At 42.0% G+C, this 23,175-nt stretch overlaps 1 protein-coding gene across 1 annotated transcript in view; it reads right to left on the reverse strand.

The window, feature by feature from the left end:
* LOC137090194 (zinc finger protein 658B-like) overlaps positions 1-17,426 on the reverse strand; it is a 30,314-nt gene extending 12,888 nt beyond the window's left edge. Inside the window, exons 1-3 of the mRNA XM_067454008.1 lie at positions 17,350-17,426; positions 13,822-14,576; positions 1,418-2,605 (exon numbers count right to left, since the gene is read on the reverse strand). Coding sequence (XP_067310109.1) covers positions 1,418-2,605; positions 13,822-13,855 — 1,222 coding nt within the window. The 5' untranslated portion in view covers positions 13,856-14,576; positions 17,350-17,426. The remainder of the gene's footprint in view (positions 1-1,417; positions 2,606-13,821; positions 14,577-17,349) is intronic.
* Between the last annotated feature and the right edge of the window lie 5,749 nt (positions 17,427-23,175).

The following is a 23,175-nucleotide window of genomic DNA, read 5'->3' on the forward strand; positions in this document are numbered from 1 at the left end:
GAAAATTGACATCCCTACACACAACCATTTCTAGGGTTTACAAAGAATGGTGTGAAAAGGGAAGAGCATCCAGTATGCAGCAGTCCTGTGGGAGAAAATGCCTTGTTGATGCTCGAGGTCAGAGGAGAATGGGCGACTGATTCAAGCTGATAGAAGAGCAACTTTGACTGAAATAACCACTCGTTACAATGGTTTATGTGATGGTTTATATGATACAACCGAGGTATGCAGCAAAGCATTTGTGAAGCCACAACATGCACAACCTTGAGGCAGATGGGCTACAACAGCAGAAGACCCACCCGGGTACCACTCATCTCCACTACAAATAGGAAAAAGAGACGACAATTTGTACGAGCTCACCAAAATTGGACAGTTGCAGACATTGTGAAAATAAAAGATAAGAGAGGGGTTTTCTGGGAACTTCCGGCGGGAAAGTGACGTCGATGCATACCCTCTATAGCAGTGGTAGGAGAAAATTAGTTTACTCAATAATGACAGTAATTGGTTGCAATTATTTTTGCTAGAAGAATGAAACAAGGTTTAGACAGAATAACTGATTTAGATTTTATTTTCAAAGTTATCAAATTGTTAGGTTTTGGAAATGTATTTTTGAAAGCAGTTAAACATTGTACAATGGATGTAATAGTTCTGCCAAACTTGCTTGTGGTACTTCACAAAGCTTTGATATTCATTGTGGCATTTGGCAAGGGTGCCCTCTCTCCTTTTTTATTTGTATTTTTTGTATTTTATTTGTATTGTATTTTATTTGTATTAATTTGTTTTATTTAACAGAAGTTCGCTTTCAAAGCCTACAGCGAGCGGCCGGTTTGGACTACACCGCTGCACTTCCTGCTGTGATGACGTCACTAGAACCGTTTGTTGACGAAAGCTCCGCCCACAAGAACACGCAAAATAGGGGGCGTGGTTTCATTGCTCTCCCGCGTGGAGAAGAGCGCGCATTCAGCGCTTGCATCTCCCCGTTATGGTAAGAGGCGGGACCTTTCCGGGCAAAGTGCGCTAAGCTACTGTCCAATCACAGCGCGGGAAGAGCTGGCCCAATCAGAACTCGTTACGTGTTTCTGAAGGAGGGACTTCATAGAACAAGGAAATCATCAGGCCGTTTTTAGGACAGAGGAAACAGCGCTGTACAGATATGTAAATTGTGTGAAAAATACTGTTTTTTTACATGCGAAACATGAACTCATGTTATATTGCACACTGTAAACATAATCAAAGGTTTGTAAACACACAAAGAACGGGACCTTTAAGGAGTTGGATAAGATACTTTATGACTTTATGACTGTAAGTTACACTTAATAAACATTTCATAAAATGTTCTCTCTTGCCTCCTTGGAGGAAATGCCTCGGATCACACGCGGCTTCTCTCTGCTGTGGATCCTTTCGTGTCTTTTCAGATCTGATGACTGATTGAATCTCTTGCTACAGTCTGAACACTTGTAAGGTTTCTCTCCAGTGTGAATCATCTCATGTCTTTTCAGATGTCCTGACAGACTGAATCTCTTGTCACAGTGTGAACACTTGTAAGGTTTTTCTCTGCTGTGAATCCTCTCATGTGATTTCAGGTTTCCTGACCGACTGAATCTCTTGTCACAGTGTGAACACTTGTAAGGTTTCTCTCCAGTGTGGATTTTCTGGTGCAGTTTTAAACTGCCTGCTGTAGTAAAAGTCTTCTCACACTCAAAGCACATGTACTCTCTCACACCAGTGTGTATTTTCTGATGTGTGTGTAAATTTTGCAGCAGTGAAAAACTCTTTCCACACACAGAGCATGGATGTGGCTTCTCCTTCGTATGAACTGTCAGGTGTTTCTTCAGGTTTGATGACACAATAAATGTTTTTTCACACTGATCACACTTGAACGGCTTCTCTCCGGTGTGGATCATCATGTGTTTCTTAAGGGTTGCCGAATCAGTGTAACTCTTCCCGCACTGATCACATGAGAACGGCCTCTCTCCAGTGTGGATGCTCATGTGTTTCTTAAGATTTTGTTTGTGTGTGAAACTCTTCCCGCACTGATCACATGGGTACGGCTTCTCTCCAGTGTGGACTTTCATGTGTGCTTTAAGAGCTGATGATTGTATGAAACTCTTTCCACAGTGGTCACATATGTGTGGTTTCACTCCTGTGTGGATCCCCATGTGTACTTTAAGGTGTGTTGATCGTGTGAAACTCTTCCCACATTGATCACATGAGTATGGCTTCTCTCCAGTGTGGATGCTCATGTGTCCTTTAAGGGCTGATGATTGTGTGAAACTCTTTCCACACTGATCACATGAGAACGGCTTCTCTCCAGTGTGGATCCTCATGTGTCCTTTAAGGCCTGATAATTGTGTGAAACTCTTTCCACACTGATCACATTCGCACGGCTTTTCTCCAGTATGAACTCTCATATGGACATCAAGATGTTGTTTGGTTGTGAAACTCTTTCCACACTGAGTGCAGGTTGTAGATTTCTTGCCTTTTGTTTTCTTTATAAATGTCTTTTTAGTCTTTGAGCGACTCAAAGGTTTTTCTCCAGGTTTGACATGATGTTCCTCCTCCACTTCACTCAGTCCTTCACTCTCCTCGCTTTCTTCCATCACATCTGAAATGAGATAAATAATTAATTTAATTTTTAGTATCAAAATGTTAATTTATGTGAAAGGACATACAGCGAAAGACAAAATGATTAGCCTCCTATGAAAGGTTTCATTATTTTTCAAATAATTCCCAAGTGCTGTTTAACGGAGCAGAGAGATCTTTCAACACAGAATTTCTAGGTCAAAAAGTTGTTGCGATCTCAGTTGAAAAAGTTCTCTTTTCCATCAGGTGCGTAGAACCAAAAAAGATAAACTTGAGCAAAACAGAGAAAATTCATCCAAAACAGTCCAACTGACCACATACTGCATCCAAATAAGTCTAGGAAAATACAAAATGTATTTTATCAATTGCATGGTGCAATAAAGTGCAGGTGAGTTAAAAACAGACGAGCACGAGCAGACGTCTCCGCAGATTGCTATCCTCAGTGCTCAAAATGCAACCGACAATCTCTTTCTAGAAAGACAAGCAATTCAGAGCACTCAGCTCAATCCAATTATCACAATAATCAATTAGCACCAATACCAATCAATTAACAAGTGTCACAGCAAGTGAGTCTGAAAAGTAATGAACATAACACAAACTACATTAAAAAAAATTCAAAGCACTGAAAACAACAATAAATGTTACAGCAAATTACAAGAAACAAGAAAGTTCAAATTCTTCATTCATGTCATCAGGAAATAAAGATTTAAGTTCAAAAATCCAAAATCCCTCCGTTTGCAACAATTTCTTGTCTCCATCTCCGCCTCTTCTATGAGGTAAAATCCTCTCGATGCCCAGGAACTTCATGTCAGACAAAGAATGTTTAGCAAAATTGAAGTGAAGATAGATGGGAGAAGTATCATCCCGTCTACAAACTGCACTCTCGCGAACGCGGATTGAAAACCAACCCAGAGAGAAAACAATGCTGAATAAAGTCGTAGTTTTTGTTATTTTGGGACCAAAATGTATTTTCAATGCTTCAAGAGATTCTAACTAACCCACAGATGTCACATATGGACTACTTTGATGCTGTTTTTATTCCCTTTCTGGTCCTTCTGGAAAATGACAGTATACTGTACATACGTTTTCAATGGAGAGACAAAAAGCTCTCAGACTAAATATAAAATATCTTAAACTGTGTTCCGAAGATGAACAGAGATCTTACGGGTGTGGAACGACATTAGGGTGAGTCATCAATTACATACCATATATACTCAAATATAAGACGAGGTTTGCGTCCTAAAAATAGGCTGAAAAATGGGGGGGGTCGTCTTATATAATGAACATGATGATAACAAGGTCACGCTGATGACGCTCGCACAGCCTCTCGAAGAGAAATCACAACACATGAGCACCGCTCACACTGAGAAACTGCGCTAAACATTCAAAATATTAAGTTTTTATATTTATAACATATGATACAATTTAACAACATCACTCAACCAAGAGTGTTTTCCTGAATACCATCACGACCCTGACCGATTTTGGTGGGCCTGACTTCTGCAGGGGCTCAACGGGAGCCCACAGAAATTTGGGGCCACAAAAAGCAGTTCGTCCTTTCTCCACAGGGTGGCGCTACGCAGTCCCACTCCAGGATTACGACGGTGACATTCATTTACATGGCGGGGTGGACACTTTCTCATCCCACAAACCCGTTATTTGTCCACTTACCCACTAAAGTGACGGAATGACCCCTAGACCCCAGCTGACCACTGCCTCACCCCCAGGCCCCGCCCCACAAAACCACTATTTGTCCACTTAAACATTAGAGTGTCCAAATGACTCCTTAACCCCTCTGCTGACCACCACCCTACCCACAGGTCCCGCCCCCGGTCCCACGTACCCCCTATTTGTCCGCTTACCCACTAAAGTGCTGGACTGACCCCTAGGCCCCAGCTAAAGAAAACATTCCACTTCTGATGTATTCAGTGGACACATTGTAAAGGCCCTGTGGACACATGCTAATAAAGTGTATATTTCATAAATATCATCAATATTGTTGATAAAATCACCTATACTGTACTTTACACACTCAGTGGAACCAATCCATGTCTGTTTCATGTCACAATAGTGTATTTTTTGCATAAAAACTGAATGTCCATAAAACCAGTATCAAGGGCCCACTGAATACATCAGATATGGGATGTTTTTGTGTTAGTAAAAAGAAAAAAGAAAACATCCCACTTCTGATGTATTCAGTGGACACATGGACACATGTTAATTAAGTGTATTTTTCATAATTATAGTCAATATTTCATATAAAAACACCTCTACTGTACTCTACACACGCAGTCTAACCAATCCATGTCTGTTTCATGTCACAATAATTTATAGTTTGCATAAAAACTGAATGTCGATAATTGATAACAAAAAAAAAAATCACCTCAGTTAACTACTATACCAATCAGTATCCTCCTATGTGGTCTCCTTTGCATTTTTTTAAAACACGTTACACTAATTTTCGAGTCATTTCAGTGCTTTATTTGCATAGAAAATGCAGTGTCCATGCCCACTATTTGAAGGCCACAAAATATATTGCAGCTGCAACGTTCCTCTGTTTCAGTGAATAAAACCCTTAAATTGGGGGTAAGGACCTAGGGACGTCGAATGCTTGTTTGTGGGGTCTTCATAAACAAAATATTAAAGGCCTTTTAAAAAATCTGCAAAAATATTCAGTGAAAAATACAAACATGTGCTTTTCCCTGCTTTTGACCTTTCCATTGGGCCGCGACGAGATGAAAAGTGCTGTCGCTTTTTCGACCTTTTGACCCCTGAACAAGGTCGTAGGGCCAACAAACTTTTCCGCCCACTCCAGGGGCCCGTGACAATAAGAAAAATGGTGCCCCCTAGTAGATCGGCCCTTTCGAAGTGGTGTACATGAAACCACTAGGGTAAGCCCATTCAAATAAGTCAAATAAGGAGTTTTTTACAAAGGCGCTAGGGGCCCCAAATTTGACAGGGAGTTTTGTGGGGCTCCCTGTAATGCCTTGGCGAGAGCGGCAGTCACTCTGAGCGACTTTACACTGGATGTCGTAAAACGGCCGGGTAGAGTGCATTGGTGAGCATCCGTAGGTCCAACGAACCTGCCCCTTGCCCTAAGAACATGAAGACAAGCTTTTTGTAAACTTAGTAGGTAAGCAGACAAATAGTGGGTTTGTGGTACTCAGGGGGGCGGTCCCAGAAGGCGTGGCAGTGGGACGAGCGGTCATTGGGGATCAATGGGTCATTCCGCCACTATACAGTGCCTTGCGAAAATATCCGGCCCCCTTGAACTTTGCAACCTTTTGCCACATTTCAGGCTTCAAACATAATGATATGAAACTGTATTTTTTAACAAATCCAAATCTGAAAAATTGGGCGTGCAAAATTATTCAACCCCTTAAGTTAATACTTAGTAGCACCACTGTGGCAGGAGGGGCGTGGTTTTGCGAGGTCTGTAGCGGGAGAGAGGAGGCGGAGCCGAGCTGTGAGCAAGTAGGTCAAGTGCAGATCACTAACACCTGTGTCTGTTTGCAGTTATTGGCGTGGAGAGACAGCATTTAAACCCCAGCAGAACAGAGAGAGAGAAAGACCTGGACTGGGACTGTGTGTGTGCTGTGAAAACTGGAGAGACCAAGTTGATTCTGAGTGAAAAGTCTTCGAGAGTGTTTAAAAGAGTTCTGTGTACAAGTGTCCTGAGTATAATGCCCACGTGCGTCCTTTATGTTTTGAGCTAAGAAAGAGTTTAATAAAACGCAAGTCCCAGTCACGCCGACCCCGTCTTCTTCCTTCATAACCCACGAACATTCGTTACACTGGTGCTGAAACCCGGGAAGGAAGAAGATCGCTACCGCAATGCAGACCCCGCCGAAGACACCGCTTGCGGACATTGTCCAGTCGCTCGCCGGTCTTCACCAGGAGCATCAAAACCTGCTGGCCGTGAGGGAGGAGCAAGAAAAACTATTTGAAGTCCTCCTTCGCGCCCAGCATGAAGACCGGGAGCTGTTCCGGAGCTGGATCGACCGGGAGATTCAGGCCGTCCCCCCTGCCACATCCGACTCAGCGACCCTATTCCAAATGTCGAAGATGGGGCCCGAGGATGACCCAGAGGCATTAATCGACCTCTTCGAGTGGTCCACCGAGTCCAGGGGATGGCCCCGCTCGGACTGGCCAATGCGGCTCCTGTCATTACTGTCCGGGGAGGCGCAGGTAGCCGCCCACCAACTGCCAATCCAGAATCTCCTGGTCTATGAAGACCTAAAGCACGCCATTCTACAGCGGGTCAGCCGGACCCTCGAAGACTCCGGCCGGCCCTTCGCCTACGCGCACGAGCTCCGGGACTCCTGCCGCAAGTGGCTGATGGCCGGTGGAAGTGACGTCGACGGCATCATAGATCAAGCGGTACTGGAGCAGTTCATCGCACGGCTTCCCAAGCAGACTGCGCAATGGGTCCAGTGCCACCGCCCGACGTCTGTTGTAACCAGACCTCCATTCACCAAAGCCCGATGCAGTCTAAGGCATTGGGTAACAGCCGCACGGTTACGGTGAGGTGTGTACACGGGGAAGTGGTGAAGTATCCTTTAGTGCCGGTCGTTATTCAATTTCGGGGACAAAAGCATAGTGTGGAGGCTGCAGTTAACCCGCATCTCCAGCATCCGTTGATTCTGGTAACCAATTGGTCAGCATTCCATAAATTATTAGGGCATTTATGTGTGGATGCCTGTTGGGGGAAATGTATGCAGTGGAGGGAGGCTGTCGCTCAGTTGGGAGAGGTGGATTCGGGACCTCGGGAAGCTGTTTCAGGGGAACCGAGTGCTCTGGAGATGGCTCCTCTCACAGATCGCGATGACTTTCCCCTGGAACAGTCCCAAGATGAGTCGCTTAAACATGGGTTTGAGCAGGTCCGTTCCATCGACGGCCACCGCCTCCAACCGGGACAACCTCTCACCTATCCGTATTTTGCAGTTTTGAAGGATAGGTTGTATCAGGTGACCCAAGATACCCAGACAAAAATTGATACAACCCAGTTGTTAATACCTAAAAGCCGCCGGGAAATGCTATTCCAGGCAGCTCATTGTAATCCAATGGCAGGGCATTTAGGACAACAAGCAACACTTAACTGTCTAATGGCCCGCTTCTTTTGGCCGGGCATTCACTAGAACGTGTGCAGGTGGTGTTCGTCTTGTCGTGAATATCAGTTTGTGAATCCACAGGCCACCCCAAATGCACCATTGTGCCCCCTTCCGCTAGTGCAGGTCCCCTTCGAAAGAATTGGTATGGACCTCATCGGGCCATTAGAACGGTCTGCACGGGGGCATCGCTTTGCATTGGTCCTAGTGGACAATGCAACGCGATACCTGGAAGCCGTGGCCCTCCGCACTATTTCGGCGAAGAGTGTGGCGGGCGCACTGTTTTCTTTAATCTCCCGGGTGGGAATCCCGAAAGAGATTCTCACCGACCAAGGCACGCCGTTCCTGTCACGGACAGTCCGCGAACTATACGAATTGTTGGGCATTAAATTGATTCGCACCAGCGTCTATCACCCACAAACAGATGGTCTGGTGGAACGTTTTAATCGCACGTTGAAGACCATGATTCGTAAGTTTGTTCACGAGGATGAAAAAAATTGGGATAAGTGGCTGGAACCTCTGTAGTTTGCTGTACGCGAGGTCCCGCAAGCCTCCACGGGGTTTTCTCCCTTCGAGCTTCTCTATGGGCGCCAGCCTCGGGGGGTGCTTGATGTCCTTAGAGAGGCTGGGGAGGACTGACCTTCCGCGGCGAAAAATGAAATTCAGTATGCCCTGGACCTGAGAAAAAAAAGGGGGGGGGGATCACGTCTCACCCTCGCAGCTCACCAACATACGAACGTTACATGCAGATTTTGCGTATGTGTTCTCGCCCCTACCGGGTCGCACCGACCTCAGTCAGCACCATGTTGAGATGGAGCTGGGTGTGGTCGTTCGCAGCCGGCCGTATCGTTTGCCAGAACACAAAAAAAAAGTTCAAACTGAATTAGAGGCTATGTTGGATATGGGTGTAATAGAAGAGTCTAGCAGTGATTGGGCGAGCCTGATAGTTTTGGTTCCAAAACCTGACGGCTCGGTCCAGTTCTGTGTAGACCAGGGCTATTCAAATCTTACCCTGGAGGGCCAATGCAGTGCAGAGTTTAGCTCCAACCTTAATCAAGCACACCTGAACATGCTAATCAATGTCTCCAGGATCATTAGAAAATCACAGGTTGGAGTGTTTGATCAGGGTTGGAGCTAAACTCTGCAGTGCATTGGCCCTCCAGGGTAAGATTTGAATAGCCCTGATGTAGACTATAGAAAGGTGAACGCGGTGTCAAAATTTGATGCGTACCCAATGCCAAGGATTGACGAACTGCTTGATCGGCTAGGAACCGCTTGCTTTTATTCGACACTGGACTTAACAAAAGGAATACTGGCAGATCCCCTTGTCTCCAATGTCTAAAGAAAAAAAAACACTTTCAGCACGCCGTTTGGATTACACCAATTTGTCACCCTTCCTTTCGGCTTGTTCGGGGCACCCGCAACCTTCCAGCGTCTGATGGACAGAATTCTTCGGCCGCATGCTGCATATGCCGCTGCGTACTTGGATGATATCATCATCTACAGTGCGGACTGGCAGCGACATATGCAGCATTTGCAGGCTGTCCTGAAGTCGCTGAGAGGGGCGGGGCTCACGGCAGGTGGAAGTAAGATATCTGGGCTTCCACTTGGGTCATGGACAGGTGCGTCCCCAAATTGATAAGACGGCAGCTATTGCGAACTGTCCAAGGCCTAAGACCAAAAATGTAGGTGAGCATGTAGGTCAAGTGCAGATCACTAACACCTGTGTCTGTTTACAGTAATTGGCGTGGAGAGACAGCATTTAAACCCCAGCAGAACAGAGAGAGAGAGAGAGAGAGAGAGAGAGAGAGAGAGAGAGAGAGACTTTGACTTTTAGTCTTTCTTTATTTTAACAATTAATCAAAATATATAAATATATAAAACACAGAGATATTCACATATGCTCATATTCAACAACAAAAAAAAATAAAAAAAAAATAAAAAAATAAATAAATAAATAAATTTGATAATAATAATAATCACAATAAAATACTCACACACACATTTGTAAAATTCCATCTTCTAATTTACATAAAACATCATTCAAACCCCAAGTTTGTTCAAAAGTATCAAGATCTCCAACCATTTTATAATATGCAAACTCAACCGTAAGCCGAGCAGAAATCAGACCCCTTAAAGTCATCTTGACATCAGTAGAAACACTCCCATTCATCTTTGCTTTTCTTGTCAGCCACACGGCTAATTTTGCTTGACCATATAAAAAGTTTATTAACACATCTCTTTTTCTGTTTTGATAGTTATATTTAGGGCCATAAATAAAACCATTAAAAGAAAATTCAAATTTCAAATTTGTACTCCATTCTTCCAACAGCAGAAGCATTGGCTTCAATCTTTCACACTTCAAGAATAAGTGAAACACATCTTCAGACTTAAGACAAAAGGGACATTCATCCGTTACTGTTGGATCAATATGTGCCCTATGTCTATTGGTGGTTATTATTCCATGTATTAATCGCCACTGGAGGTCCGCAGTTCTCTTATCGATAGGACGTTTATATAAAGTCCTCCAGCTACCAGTAGGGGGAACATCAAATCCTTCCATCCCTTGCCATTTAGAGTCTGAGACGCTTTTTAATGATTCAAAATGCCTCACTTTTACACAGGTCTGATACATTGCTCTTTTTCCAATATCAGCAAATAAACTAAGTTCTGGAGTTTTAAAACTCAGCAACTTTCCTTTATCCTCTGGCCATATCTCCACAGCTGCCTTTACACTCAGACTTGGAAACTCAACCATCTCATTATTACATTTCTTCTTTGTTTCCTCTTCCAAAAAATCTGCAAATGTTGATGGTATTACAGATAAAAATTCAGTCCTTAATCTTTCTGCGACTCGGAGTGATTTAATACCAAGCTTTGCCGCAATGTCTCTTGAAGGCAACCATTCTCTCTTACTCCAAAGATGAGAGACTTTTATAAACTTAGCTTTCACCATAGCAGTCAGCATGGAATGAGAGTTCAAGATGTCCATAGGTAATGTGGGATTATACAGGAGAGGTTCTTCTTTAATCCATGATCCACTTGCAACTCCTTCTTCACGAACAGTTCTCAGAACATTCCAGGATTCCAGGACAGTTTTATAAAACGGAGTTAACTCGGCTAATATCTCATCATTTAATTTCATTAAAAACAAGTGTCGATCTAGTCCCAGTCGTCCTCCTCTCCTCAAAAGACCACAAGCCACATCAGCCCAACAGACATCTTCCCCATACAACAGCCTCTGGGCAGCTTGTAGTCTAAAAACAGCAATCCTACTATCTACATCAATTAAACCTTGCCCCCCCTCATGAAGAGGCAGGTAAAGTACTGCAGGTTTCAGCCAATGCTGACCTGTCCAAAAGAACTCAACAATACATCTCTGAATGTCCTTAGTGACAGCAGCAGGGGGGTCCAATACAGTCAATTTATAGTCTATTAATTTTACAGTCTATTTAGAGAGAGAGAGAGAGAGAGAGAGAGAGAGAGAGAGAGAGAGAGAAAGAAAGAAAGAAAGAAAGAAAGAAAGAAAGAAAGACCTGGACTGGGACTGCGTGTGTGCTGTGAAAACTGGAGACCAAGTTGATTCTAAGTGAAAAGTCTTCGAGAGTGTTTAAAAGAGATCTGTGTACAAGTGTCCTGAGTATAACGGCCACGTGCGTCCTTTTTAATTTGATCTAAGAAAGAGTTGAATAAAACAAGTCCCAGTCACGCCGACCCCGTCTTCTTCCTTCATATCCCACGAACATTCGTTACAGCCACCTTTTGCTGCGATTATAGCTGTAAGTCGCTTGGGGTATGTCTCTATCAGTTTTGCACATCGAGAGACTGAAATTTTTGCCCATTCCTCCTTGCAGAACAGCTCGAGCTCAGTGATTGATCACACAATGCAAAATGCAAAATTTTGCGTGAATGCAAAAACCACACAAACGTCATTAGTTGACGTTAAAAAAATAAAAAAAGCCAGTTCATGACACCTTTAAAAAAATTCAAATTAATTATCAGTAGAATTTTCAAATAAAATTATTTTCTGTTGAAAACCAGATTTTTTTCCACAAGAATCTCTTTTTCCTCCAGAAATAAGTCTGGAAAATGGGGAGGGGGGGGTGTCATCTTATATTCAGGATCGTCTTATATTCGGGTATATACGGTAATTTGAACTTAATCAAAGGTTGAACTTGAACTTAACCTTCGATTACGAACTTGAAATCACTTGAACTTAATCGAAGGTCGTAGACAATTCATGCATAGAACAAATGCTTCAAAATCACTAACATAACCTTTGTAAATGAGAAAATCTCTTAAACAGAATGATATTGTCAAAAAAAGGATTGTTAATAAAAACATATCTATCCTCCATATCTAGCTCTCGTCTAGATCAACTGGATCTCATCAGAGCCAATGGCAGATGTCAGAAGGACTGGCCGAGGAAAGGCTGCTCTCGTCTGAACAACATCTTTTTTTTGTTTCATAATAGAAGATTAATGTGGGGAAACTTAAACTTGTAAATAAAGTTCCCTGTTTGAGATTGATTGTATATGAATGCGTCACAAAAATCCTTTGCTCTATGGGCACTGCCATTAATAGGGGATAGAGTAATAGTTGTTTTACACTCCGTGATAAAGGCCTATTACATACCTAATTAAAATATTTAGCGTGAACCATAAATCCGTTCATTTATCCAGAAAGCGACCACTTGATGGGAACACATGTAAACGCGCGGTGTCTTGAGTGACTGATGAGCTCATAGATTCGTATATATCTATGGATGAGCCGATCTGCTTGATTGGATCATGGCGAGCGCATGTTAATGGCAAGTGTAAATGCAGCCAGAAAAAGTTCCCTCGAGAGTAAATGCTGCAGTCAGACTGGATATTTATGATGCTTTCAGGGCTTTTTGATGAGTCACACACACCGTTATCGCGCTGGTGTCATAGGCTCTTTGCTTGATCTTTAATATTTATATCATATTATCCAAGAATAGTACGTCAAGAATGTGTTTTCTGGCTACACAAGAATGTACTGTAACCGTGGCTACGCGTGTGTGCTCGATGAAACCGTCTATAGCATCGTTTTTCAGATAAACAAGTACGTTAACTTAAATATCTTCAAACATATTATGGTATTTTTATGCTTTAGTAGAGTCAAATTCTTACATAGAGCCCCTTTACAAATGTAGTATGATATATGGTTGGTGGAACGATCTTCTGTCCTCCATATGCACGACAGAATCAATCGCTTCATTCAAAACACAGGTAAAAACTCATCTCGTCCATGAGCACTTAATCTCATCATAAAAAAATAATAATAATTCTAAACTCTTCCTCCACTAACCTCTCTTTTCCCTCAATTTTCTGGTTTTGCTACTCTGAGTAGTGTACAAATCTTTGTATTTAGGGCACTTTTTGTGTTTCGTTGCCTCTTCTTGACAGATCTCTTCCTGTACTCCTCAGTTGTAAGTCGCTTTGGATAAAAGCATCTGCTAAATGCCTAAATGTAAATGTTAACTTAGCATGTTTCTTAAATATATATTCAAACATATTATGGTATTTTTATGCTTGAGTAGAGTCAAATTCTTACATAGAGCCGCTTTAAATATTTTAAAACTACTTCAACCTTTCTGCTTTGGTCTTGACAAACGTATTATCTAGTTAGCATTGGTAATGTTCAATTTATGTTTTATAAAATAACACAATTGCACAGACTGTGATGTCATATCCTGACCGTTGCAGTGTCCAGAGAAACTGCTGAGAGCAAAACATGCTAAACGTCGAGTGACCGCGGCTTTAACTACTGTCGTTTTAAATCAGCCATCATAATACTAGCATTATCTGTGTCCTACATGTTCCACTCAACCCTGTGACTTCTGACATGAGTTTCCTCCTTTAAAAAAGGACACTTCTTAAAACTGTGACAGACAGGAAGTGACATCATCTGGACCCTTTCTACAGCATGATGGGAGGACAGGAAAATAATCTCAATCCATTGTCTCAGTTTTGACACAAACTGTTCAGTGTTGACCGCATTCATCAACCCTGTTACCAAAGTTACTGTGAGAAGAATAATCTCTGTAACGATGAGTAACTTCTATAAGAGAAACTTTATCATGAATGAATGAAGAATAAACACCAACCTCTTTGTTCTTCAGGATCTTCAGTGTGTTTCATTCTGCAGGTTCTGGATCACTCGTGTTCTCACCGTCCTCTTTAAAAAACTGATTTCAGCTACTCCTGATGATGCGATTGATGTGGGAGGAGCCTCACTGATGATGTGACTGATGTGTGGGAGGAGCTTCACAGATGATGTGACTGATGTGGGAGGAGCCTCACTGATGATGTGACTGATGTGTGGGAGGAGCTTCACAGATGATGTGATTGATGTGGGAGGAGCTTCACTGATGATGTGACTGATGTGTGGGAGGAGCTTCACAGATGATGTGACTGATGTGGGAGGAGCCTCACTGAAGATGTGACTGATGTGGGAGGAGCCTCACTGATGATGTGACTGATGTGTGGGAGGAGCTTCACAGATGATGTGACTGATGTGGGAGGAGCCTCACTGATGATGTGACTGATGTGTGGGAGGAGCTTCACAGATGATGTGATTGATGTGGGAGGAGCTTCACTGATGTGGGAGGAGCTCCACTGATGAGGGAGGGGCTTCACTGATGATGGCACTGATGTGGGATGAGCTTCACTGATGATGGCACTGATGTGGGAGGAGCTTCACTGATGATGGCACTGATGTGGGATGAGCTTCACTGATGATGGCACTGATGTGGGAGGAGCTTCACTGATGATGGCACTGATGTGGGATGGGCTTCACTGATGATGGCACTGATGTGGGAGGGGCTTCATAGATGATGGCACTGATATGGGAGGAGCTTCACTGGTGAAAAAAACACATCAGTAGTTTTTTACTAAAACTAATTTGTCCTTTAAAAAAAAAAAAAAATTATATACTTGTTATTGCTCTTGTTGTGGCAAATTTTTAACTATCCCCGAATAAGAGACATTTTTATTATTTCATAAATGGTTTACTCTTTTGCAAAAGAAGAGCCAACAGTCATACAGCCATCAGAACGCAGACTAAACTCACAGTCCCTTCTTCTACCCTCTCTAAGCTCCATGTCAGCATTCTGCTTCTTCTGTAGTTTTCCACACATGGTCAAAGTTTGGCTCCACACATGGTAAATAACCCCATATGTCCTTCTTCTTAACACCTGGGGCCTATTGCACAAAACTAGGAAAAGGAATTAAGCCGGGATATCTTGGTGAGCTTGTCATCTGTACGCAAAATGTAGTACAGCGCTGTCGTGTAAACTTATCATAAAGGATCACTTATGATAACGAAAGATAACTGTATATTAGCAGATGAATTGAGCCAGGATCACCAAGATATCCGACTTAATCCATTACCCTTAACAAGAAGGTTCCTGAGCAAAAATCAGGGAATAGTGATAGAAATGGATGTTATGAACGTGTTTGAGAAGGAAATGAAGGAGAGCTGATCTAATAAAGATGGTACATGTATGTAGACTGTAAACTGAAGAATGTTTTATTTTATTTCAGACCTCTATTGTGTATCTGACGATTTTATAATTATTATTATTTTTAATTATCTTTAAAACTGTTTTAATTATCCTTGTTTTTAATTCGTACACATGGTATTATTTTTTCTCATGCATATGTTACCACTATTTTAATTCATTTCTATGTAAAGCACTTTGAATTGCCATTGGGTATGAAATGTGCTATACAAATAAACTTGCCTTTAAACAAAATCATGCCTCTACAATAGTGCTTTAAAATTGTGTGTGTCTATATGATATGCTGTATTATATAGAGGCATTTTATCATAATAGACAGAATTAAGTATCTACCTATTTATCTATCAAAGGCAAAAAAAGAAACAATTACTCAATGATCAGATAGAGTGTTTTCTGTGGTGAATAGGGCTGCACGTTTTCAAGTTTTTCATTAACCGTTAACCGAGGCCCTTAGCGGTTAATACTCGGTTAACCATAGTGTGCGTCAGGGTTATTTTTAGCTTATTAATTTGACGACCACCATCTCCGTAGTGAACGCGCCTATATAGAGAAATGCACATCATGGATTACATAATCAGAGAGTAGCCTATTTCTTTTCGTTTTAAATTGTTAAAAGACATTTCAAGTTTCTTAAGATATATTTCATGTCTGCGAGGCGTACGCTGAGTTTCGTTAAATTAGGATGAGATGCGCTCCAGTTCACAAGCAATGCGAGTGGCCGCGAGGGCGCCGTCATGATTAGGGCATGTAACGTTAGTAAAATATGCAGCCGAGAATGATTCACACAGCGTTTGACTCGAGCGGCTAAGCCTCTCCCGGCAGAGAGTTCAAGCATCTGTGGACTCGTCCCTTCAGCTCTGGCCATCTTGCTTTCAGTCCGCGATTAGCTTTTTTGTTTTCTTCATTAACGTTACAGTTAAAGTAACGTCTGCTTTTCTCTAGTCATTCACAAGTTTCTCACTTCAAACTTTCTTTCTTCTGCTCCGTTATGCACAGCGCGCGCGGCTCCCGCTCTGCTTCTGCCCTAATGCGACTTTTAGTCCAGTGCGACGTATGTTATTTTCCTCTTCAGGACGCATTTTTTGACTGATGTGACTCATAATCCGGAGCGACTTATAGCCTGAAAAATGCGGTAAGGACTACATTGCAATACTTGCATTTTGCCCCGTCACTCTCGTTTTTAAAGTGCTCCCACGCTTTCTTTGCCCGCTTCATTGCCCGCTTAGAAAGCTGGTCATGACTTCTTCTTGTGGATATTACAAATGCCTGGGAGCGCTCTGGCGGTCTCTAGGGGTGAAAACATATATTACAACTAAATTCAAGGCACGTCATTGACGCCACTTAACCGAGCAAAACTACTCGTTTTTTTTAAACTATTAAACTATTAACGTAAACTATTGTTTCACTCGGTTACGCAATTTTTAACGGTTAATCGGTCAATCGGTTAACCATGGACACCCCTAGTGGTGAACCACTGATATATACGCATTTACGCATTTGGCAGACGCTTTTATCCAAAGCGACTTACACTGCATTTTTAAGGTACACATTTTTACATTTTACATATCATTTATAAAGTTGGGAGCCCTGAAAACATGTGCAATGAATCATACATCTATAAACAGTACTAGGTCTATAAATCAGTATTCAAATATTAGTTATAAGCAGCACATTAAATAGCATGCTAAAGAAATAGATATAACCCCCATATATCTCTCGCACTGCAGGATTATTACGCGTGGTGTTAACTGCGCATGCGTATCACTTGTCTACCTAATGCTGTCCTTCACGTGCCATCGGAATTATCGTAAATATGAGTTTCCTAGGTAAAAATTGTACATGAACGCCCTCACATTTCAACATTTGAATGTGATGAGCTCGTAATCACGACTTCAGAAGAGGGAATTATCAAATTTCCGATAGAAACAGTTTCAAATCTACACAATATAAGTGCAGCATCAAATCCTTCACCGATAAAGAACACATGAAGATTATATGGCATCAAGACAATGTGCAAACCGAATTATTAATTATTAACATTCAGACGGAATGCCGCGGGAGCGCTCCTTAATGTCTCTTAGCAATAATCACTAATGAAGAGAAGATACTTACACACAATCCACAAAGTCTTCTTCTTCAAGTTTATTGGCGATTGACAAACGAAGAAATGGTGTATTACCGCCACCGACTGGTATGGAGTGTGGAACAAAATGACACGTTCTCCTTTTTATATTCCATTCCATAAATTAGCCACTTTTAGATATTTAAAAAGAAAATTATAACATCCATTTCCTGAGTTATTTTGTAAAATATCTCCCAATATAAATCGCATTTTTATTCTTTCTAGATTTTGTATTAAAACCAGTCTCATTCAGTCTCATATTTCTGACTGTATAACATAACATGTTCCACTGTTTTCTCTTCTCCACAAAATTCACACTTTCCTGTATCATGTTTATTCGTTTTATAAAGTGTGCTGTTTAGACTTGTGTGTCCAAATCTCATCCTTGATATTATCATCTCTTCTATATTTCCCTGCACTTCTCCTACATTCCTTTGAATCCTGTAAAACCATCAACCTTTCTTCTCCTGATCCCATTGCTTTTGCCATCTTTCCCTTTGCTTTTGCCATCAAAGGTTGAAACCTTTTCTTAATAATACTCTTGATTTCATTCAATGTTTGCTGTATTTCTATCCACAAAGTCTGACCACTTTAACTGTTAATAACTCTACACAAGCACATCTCTGCATCCTCACTGTCTGAACTCTTGTTCTCCGGGAAGTTTTGGAGCAGTCCACATCACGAGCAGAGGAGGGGGAGTCTGGAAGAGTCCATTTGTGAGGGTGGCATTACTGATGTTTATCCACAAATAACCGCATTGTCTTTCAGTAGAGCAGTTAAATAGTCTTTTGTCATATATCCTGAGTGGAATAATGAAGTCAGAATAAAGTGAGATGATCTGCTGATGATCCTGAATGTCTTGTTGAATGAGTGTTGATAGTCTGAGGCTCATCAATATTAACAGAGCTGCTGAAAAGACTCTTTATTTCATCTCAATAGTTCCTGTTTTCACCTCATTTATTATGATGATGTCTTCACATCTCCTGTAAATTCACACTTAAAGCTCATTTCATTGCTGTCAACAGACGCCAGCCCAGCATACATTATGTTTAACATTATAATGCCGAGCACAGAGCATCGTGAATGCTTTTATTCATGTTCTGCTGTATCTCCTATGTTTTTGTTTAATAATTTAGGTGTGTTTTATTCTTCGTTTTTGTGTTTTTCAAAATAAATGAACTGAATGAACTAAAGTCTCGTTGAGTCTGCATTCGTCATTCACATCCATTGAAATAGCCTTTAAATTAGTTTGGGCAAATGAGGACATAAATTAGGATAAACTACAGCATGTCCGCCTATTTAAAAATAAATAATTAAAAAAAATTACCAACTGATTACCAACACGCAGTTATTGATCCATGACGTTGCCACAACATTGCAGTCACTAACTGGCAACGTTACAATGTTAGGTTGTGACATCGTATACGGGAATTTCACTTTTTTTTATAGCGCTTTTCAAGGCACTCAAAGCGCTTTACATTGAAGGGGGGAATCTCCTCAAACACCACCAATGTGCAGCATCCACCTGGATGAGCCATATTGCGCCAGAATGCTCACCACACACCAGCTGATTGGTGGAGAGGAGACAGGGTGATGAAGCCAATCAGAAGAGAGGGATGATTAGGATGCCATGATGGACAGAGGCCAATGGGCAAATTTGGCCAGGATGCCGGGGTTACACCCCTACTCTTTTTCCGATGGACATCCTGGGATTTTTAACGACCAAAGAGAGTCAGGACCTCGGTTTAACGTCTCATCCGAAGGACGGACGTCTCATCCATTACATTTACATTACATAAGTTACATTATGATGAATATAACATACATGAATATAATGTTAGAGTTAAAAATAAAATGAGTTTGTGAATTAGTAGTAGTTACTCTACAATAGACAAACATTCTTAGATGTATCAATTACTTAATCAGTGAAGCTCCTCCTACACCACTCACATCAGTGAAGCTCCTCCTACACCACTCACATCATCAGTGAAGCTCCTCCTACACCACTCACGTCATCAGTGAAGCTCCTCCCACACCACTCACATCATCAGTGAAGCTCCTCCTACACCACTCACATCATCAGTGAAGCTCCTCCCACACCACTCACATATCAGTGAAGCTCCTCCCACACCACTCACATCATCAGTGAAGCTCCTCCCACACCACTCACATCATCAGTGAAGCTCCTCCCACACCACTCACATATCAGTGAAGCTCCTCCTACACCACTCACATCATCAGTGAAGCTCCTCCTACACCACTCACATCATCAGTGAAGCTCCTCCCACATTACTCACATCATCAGTGAAGCTCCTCCCACACCACTCACATCATCAGTGAAGCTTCTCCCACACCACTCACATCATCAGTGAAGCTCCTCCCACACCACTCACATCATCAGTGAAGCTCCTCCCACACCACTCACATATCAGTGAAGCTCCTCCCACACCACTCACATATCAGTGAAGCTCCTCCCACACCATTCACGTCATCAGTGAAGCTCCTCCCACACCACTCACATATCAGTGAAGCTCCTCCCACACCACTCACATCATCAGTGAAGCTCCTCCTACACCACTCACATCATCAGGGAAGCTCCTCCCACACCACTCACATCATCAGTGAAGCTCCTCCTACACCACTCACATCATCAGTGAAGCTCCTCCTACACCACTCACATCATCAGTGAAGCTCCTCCCACCACTCACATCATCAGTGAAGCTCCTCCTACACCACTCACATCATCTGTGAAGCTCCTCCCACACCACTCACGTCATCAGTGAAGCTCCTCCTACACCACTCACGTCATCAGTGAAGCTCCTCCCACACCACTCACGTCATCAGTGAAGCTCCTCCCACACCACTCACATCATCAGTGAAGCTCCTCCAACACCACTCACATCACCAGTGAAGCTCCTCCCACACCACTCACGTCATCAGTGAAGCTCCTCCCACACCACTCACATCATCAGTGAAGCTCCTCCCATCCCACACCACTCACATCATCAGTGAAGCTCCTCCCACACCACTCACATCATCAGTGAAGCTCCTCCCACACCACTCACATCATCAGTGAAGCTCCTCCCACACCACTCACATCATCAGTGAAGCTCCTCCTACACCACTCACATCATCAGTGAAGCTCCTCCTACACCACTCACATCATCAGTGAAGCTCCTCCCACACCACTCACATCATCAGTGAAGCTCCTCCCACACCACTCACATCAGGCTTGTTCGACTTCACCCAGCGATGCGCAGACCGATACTGATACGTTTTACTGTTATAAAAAAATGATTTGTGAGCATTAGCGTAACATAAGGTTTTCGAATAAACAGGAAACACACGTGATCGCTGTCATGCGGTGAATCAGCACGATTGGCTCTGATGACATCACAGCTGATCCACGATTGGCTCTGATGACGACACAGCTGATCCACGATTGGCTCTGATGACGACACAGCTGATCCACGATTGGCTCTGATGACGACACAGCTGATCCACGATTGGCTCTGATGAAGACACAGCTGATCCACGATTGGCTCTGATGACGACACAGCAGATTTAAAGCAAGAGTTTTTGCGTCTGGTTCTGGGTATTTCAGGAAATGTTGCAAAGAGATCAGGGCTCGATTCTGTAGTCAGGTCAGCCCGTAATGCTGGACGTTTCAAGATAACACAGCATACCTGACTGTTAATAAATTGTTACACTTTGATTGATTCTGACTTGCTCTGGAATTATTCAGGTTATGAACGGGTATAATTTCAACAAAGGGTTAAACAGAATAATTGAATAATTCAGTCAATGAGCAAATACCCAATTGGCATTCTAACCTAAATTCAAAATTATGATTAAATGGAGTCAGATAAAGAGGAATTGGAATAAAATCCTTTGCAGTGACCTTCCCCAGCCAATCGTTAGCCTCCATTGAGACGATTAGGGCGGCCTTACGCCCGTTTCACACATACTCCGTCTGCAGTGCGTGTGCGGTGCGTGTTGCGTTGCGTGTGCGTTGCAGGAGCTCCACACCCTGTAGTCCTTTCACATATGCTGCGTTTGCAGTCCGCAACTGATCCGCTTTTACATACCACAAACACAGCATTTATTAATGATTTTTTTATTTAAAATCCAGAAGTTGTTACTAATCTTGGCTCATCAGAATTGCAATTCTCTTTGTTTAATCTTTCTGAGTAGACAGGTTAACGTAGGCTACAAGCCTACATTTAAACAACATTTTTTCAATTCATTAATTCATATTTATATATTAATATACTTTAGATTTAGCTCACACAAAAGGCAAAACATTTAAACATAGGTTATAGCCTAAAATCATAAACATTTTAAATTAGAAACTTAGAATAGGCTATTCAAAAACAACCGACTCTCGTCTTTTCTTTCGTTTTTAAACCCTTTGAAAAGAAATCCTGCAGGTCAAAAATAACTTTGCATTTCACCTCCAAGAAAGTACGAGTGCTATCCATTATGGCACATTTTTTACCTAAATACCAGGTAAGGTGTCATTTTGTTGCTTTACTTGAGAAAAAAAGCCATGTGTTGACTTTGAAACAAGAGTATATTTTAAATTATATGCATCCGTGTTGAAATTACTAGATTTTCGCGTCAGTACATGTTTATTTTAATGCGAACAATGTTCTATCACTTTAATGCAGCAACGCAGCGCAGCGCAGCGCAGCAAAAAATAGACTCGGTACGAAAACGATCCGTGCACTGCTGCAGACGCAACGCACCTGGAACGGACTGACGGACAGCATCCGCGTGCAGTGTGAAAGCTGTCATCCGTTAATATGGGTACGGAAAAAAATACGCAACGCACACGCACTGCAGACGGAGTATGTGTGAAACGGGCGTTACACTCTTTTGTATTCAGATTTTGCACAGGGACTTTTTTGTAGGTGTTGGGCAGTTACGAGTGTCTGCCCAATTTCATATTCATACGTGAAACGTAGCGCAAATGACGTTAATTGTAATTTTGTAGGTGACATTATCAAACCATTTTGCCACGCCTAATTCTGAGATAGCAGATGTTTCTGGATTCTCTTCGGGTTTCTCAGCTCTGGGCTTCTAGGCGTCAGGGGTTTACTGACATATCAGAATCCAAAGAGAGCTCTTCAGTCTTCACTACTGTTGTTTCCCACAGACGTTAGGCTCTTATCGTCTTGACTGATCCAAGGCCGTAACTGTCCCAGACTTTCCCAAGATCCTTCTCACGGCCTCATGTCAAGCTGTCCGCCTTTTCATGCTCTTAAACTCCAGTGAACTCAACCAAGATGGCTGATTTCCTTTGAATGTTCTGGGAGTAGAAGCACAGTGGAATCACAGTTGGCTGTGTGATTTGGGGGGTCTATTTCGAACTTAATTGAGTATCAGTTTATATGTAGTATGTATACATAATAAGGAAAAATGAGTTTGTCTTAGCACTATTTTAAACGTTTCTTGGGTCAAATGATGTGCTCACATTCATTAATATTCACTTGTTGTGTGTGCTTATATAAGTCTCATTATTCATTAAAAGTATTAGGATACTAAGTCCTAATATGATGCATAAGTTATTAACGTTTTAAAATTTCACATTTAAAGAAATCTAGTGTTAGATCATATCTAAAGATTTATTCAAATGTATATTTATTAAAGAGCCATAAGGCACCTATAATGGCATTACAAATTAGCATTATTATTTTTTAAGCAACAAAATGAATCTAATTTACCTCCTTGAATTGGAATTCTCTATTTTAACCTTAATTACTACACAAATTAAAACATAAATAATACAAATATTAGAAGAAATGTATTTTAAG

Source organism: Pseudorasbora parva, chromosome 2, assembly GCF_024679245.1.
Source record: "Pseudorasbora parva isolate DD20220531a chromosome 2, ASM2467924v1, whole genome shotgun sequence".
Taxonomy (NCBI): domain Eukaryota; kingdom Metazoa; phylum Chordata; class Actinopteri; order Cypriniformes; family Gobionidae; genus Pseudorasbora; species Pseudorasbora parva.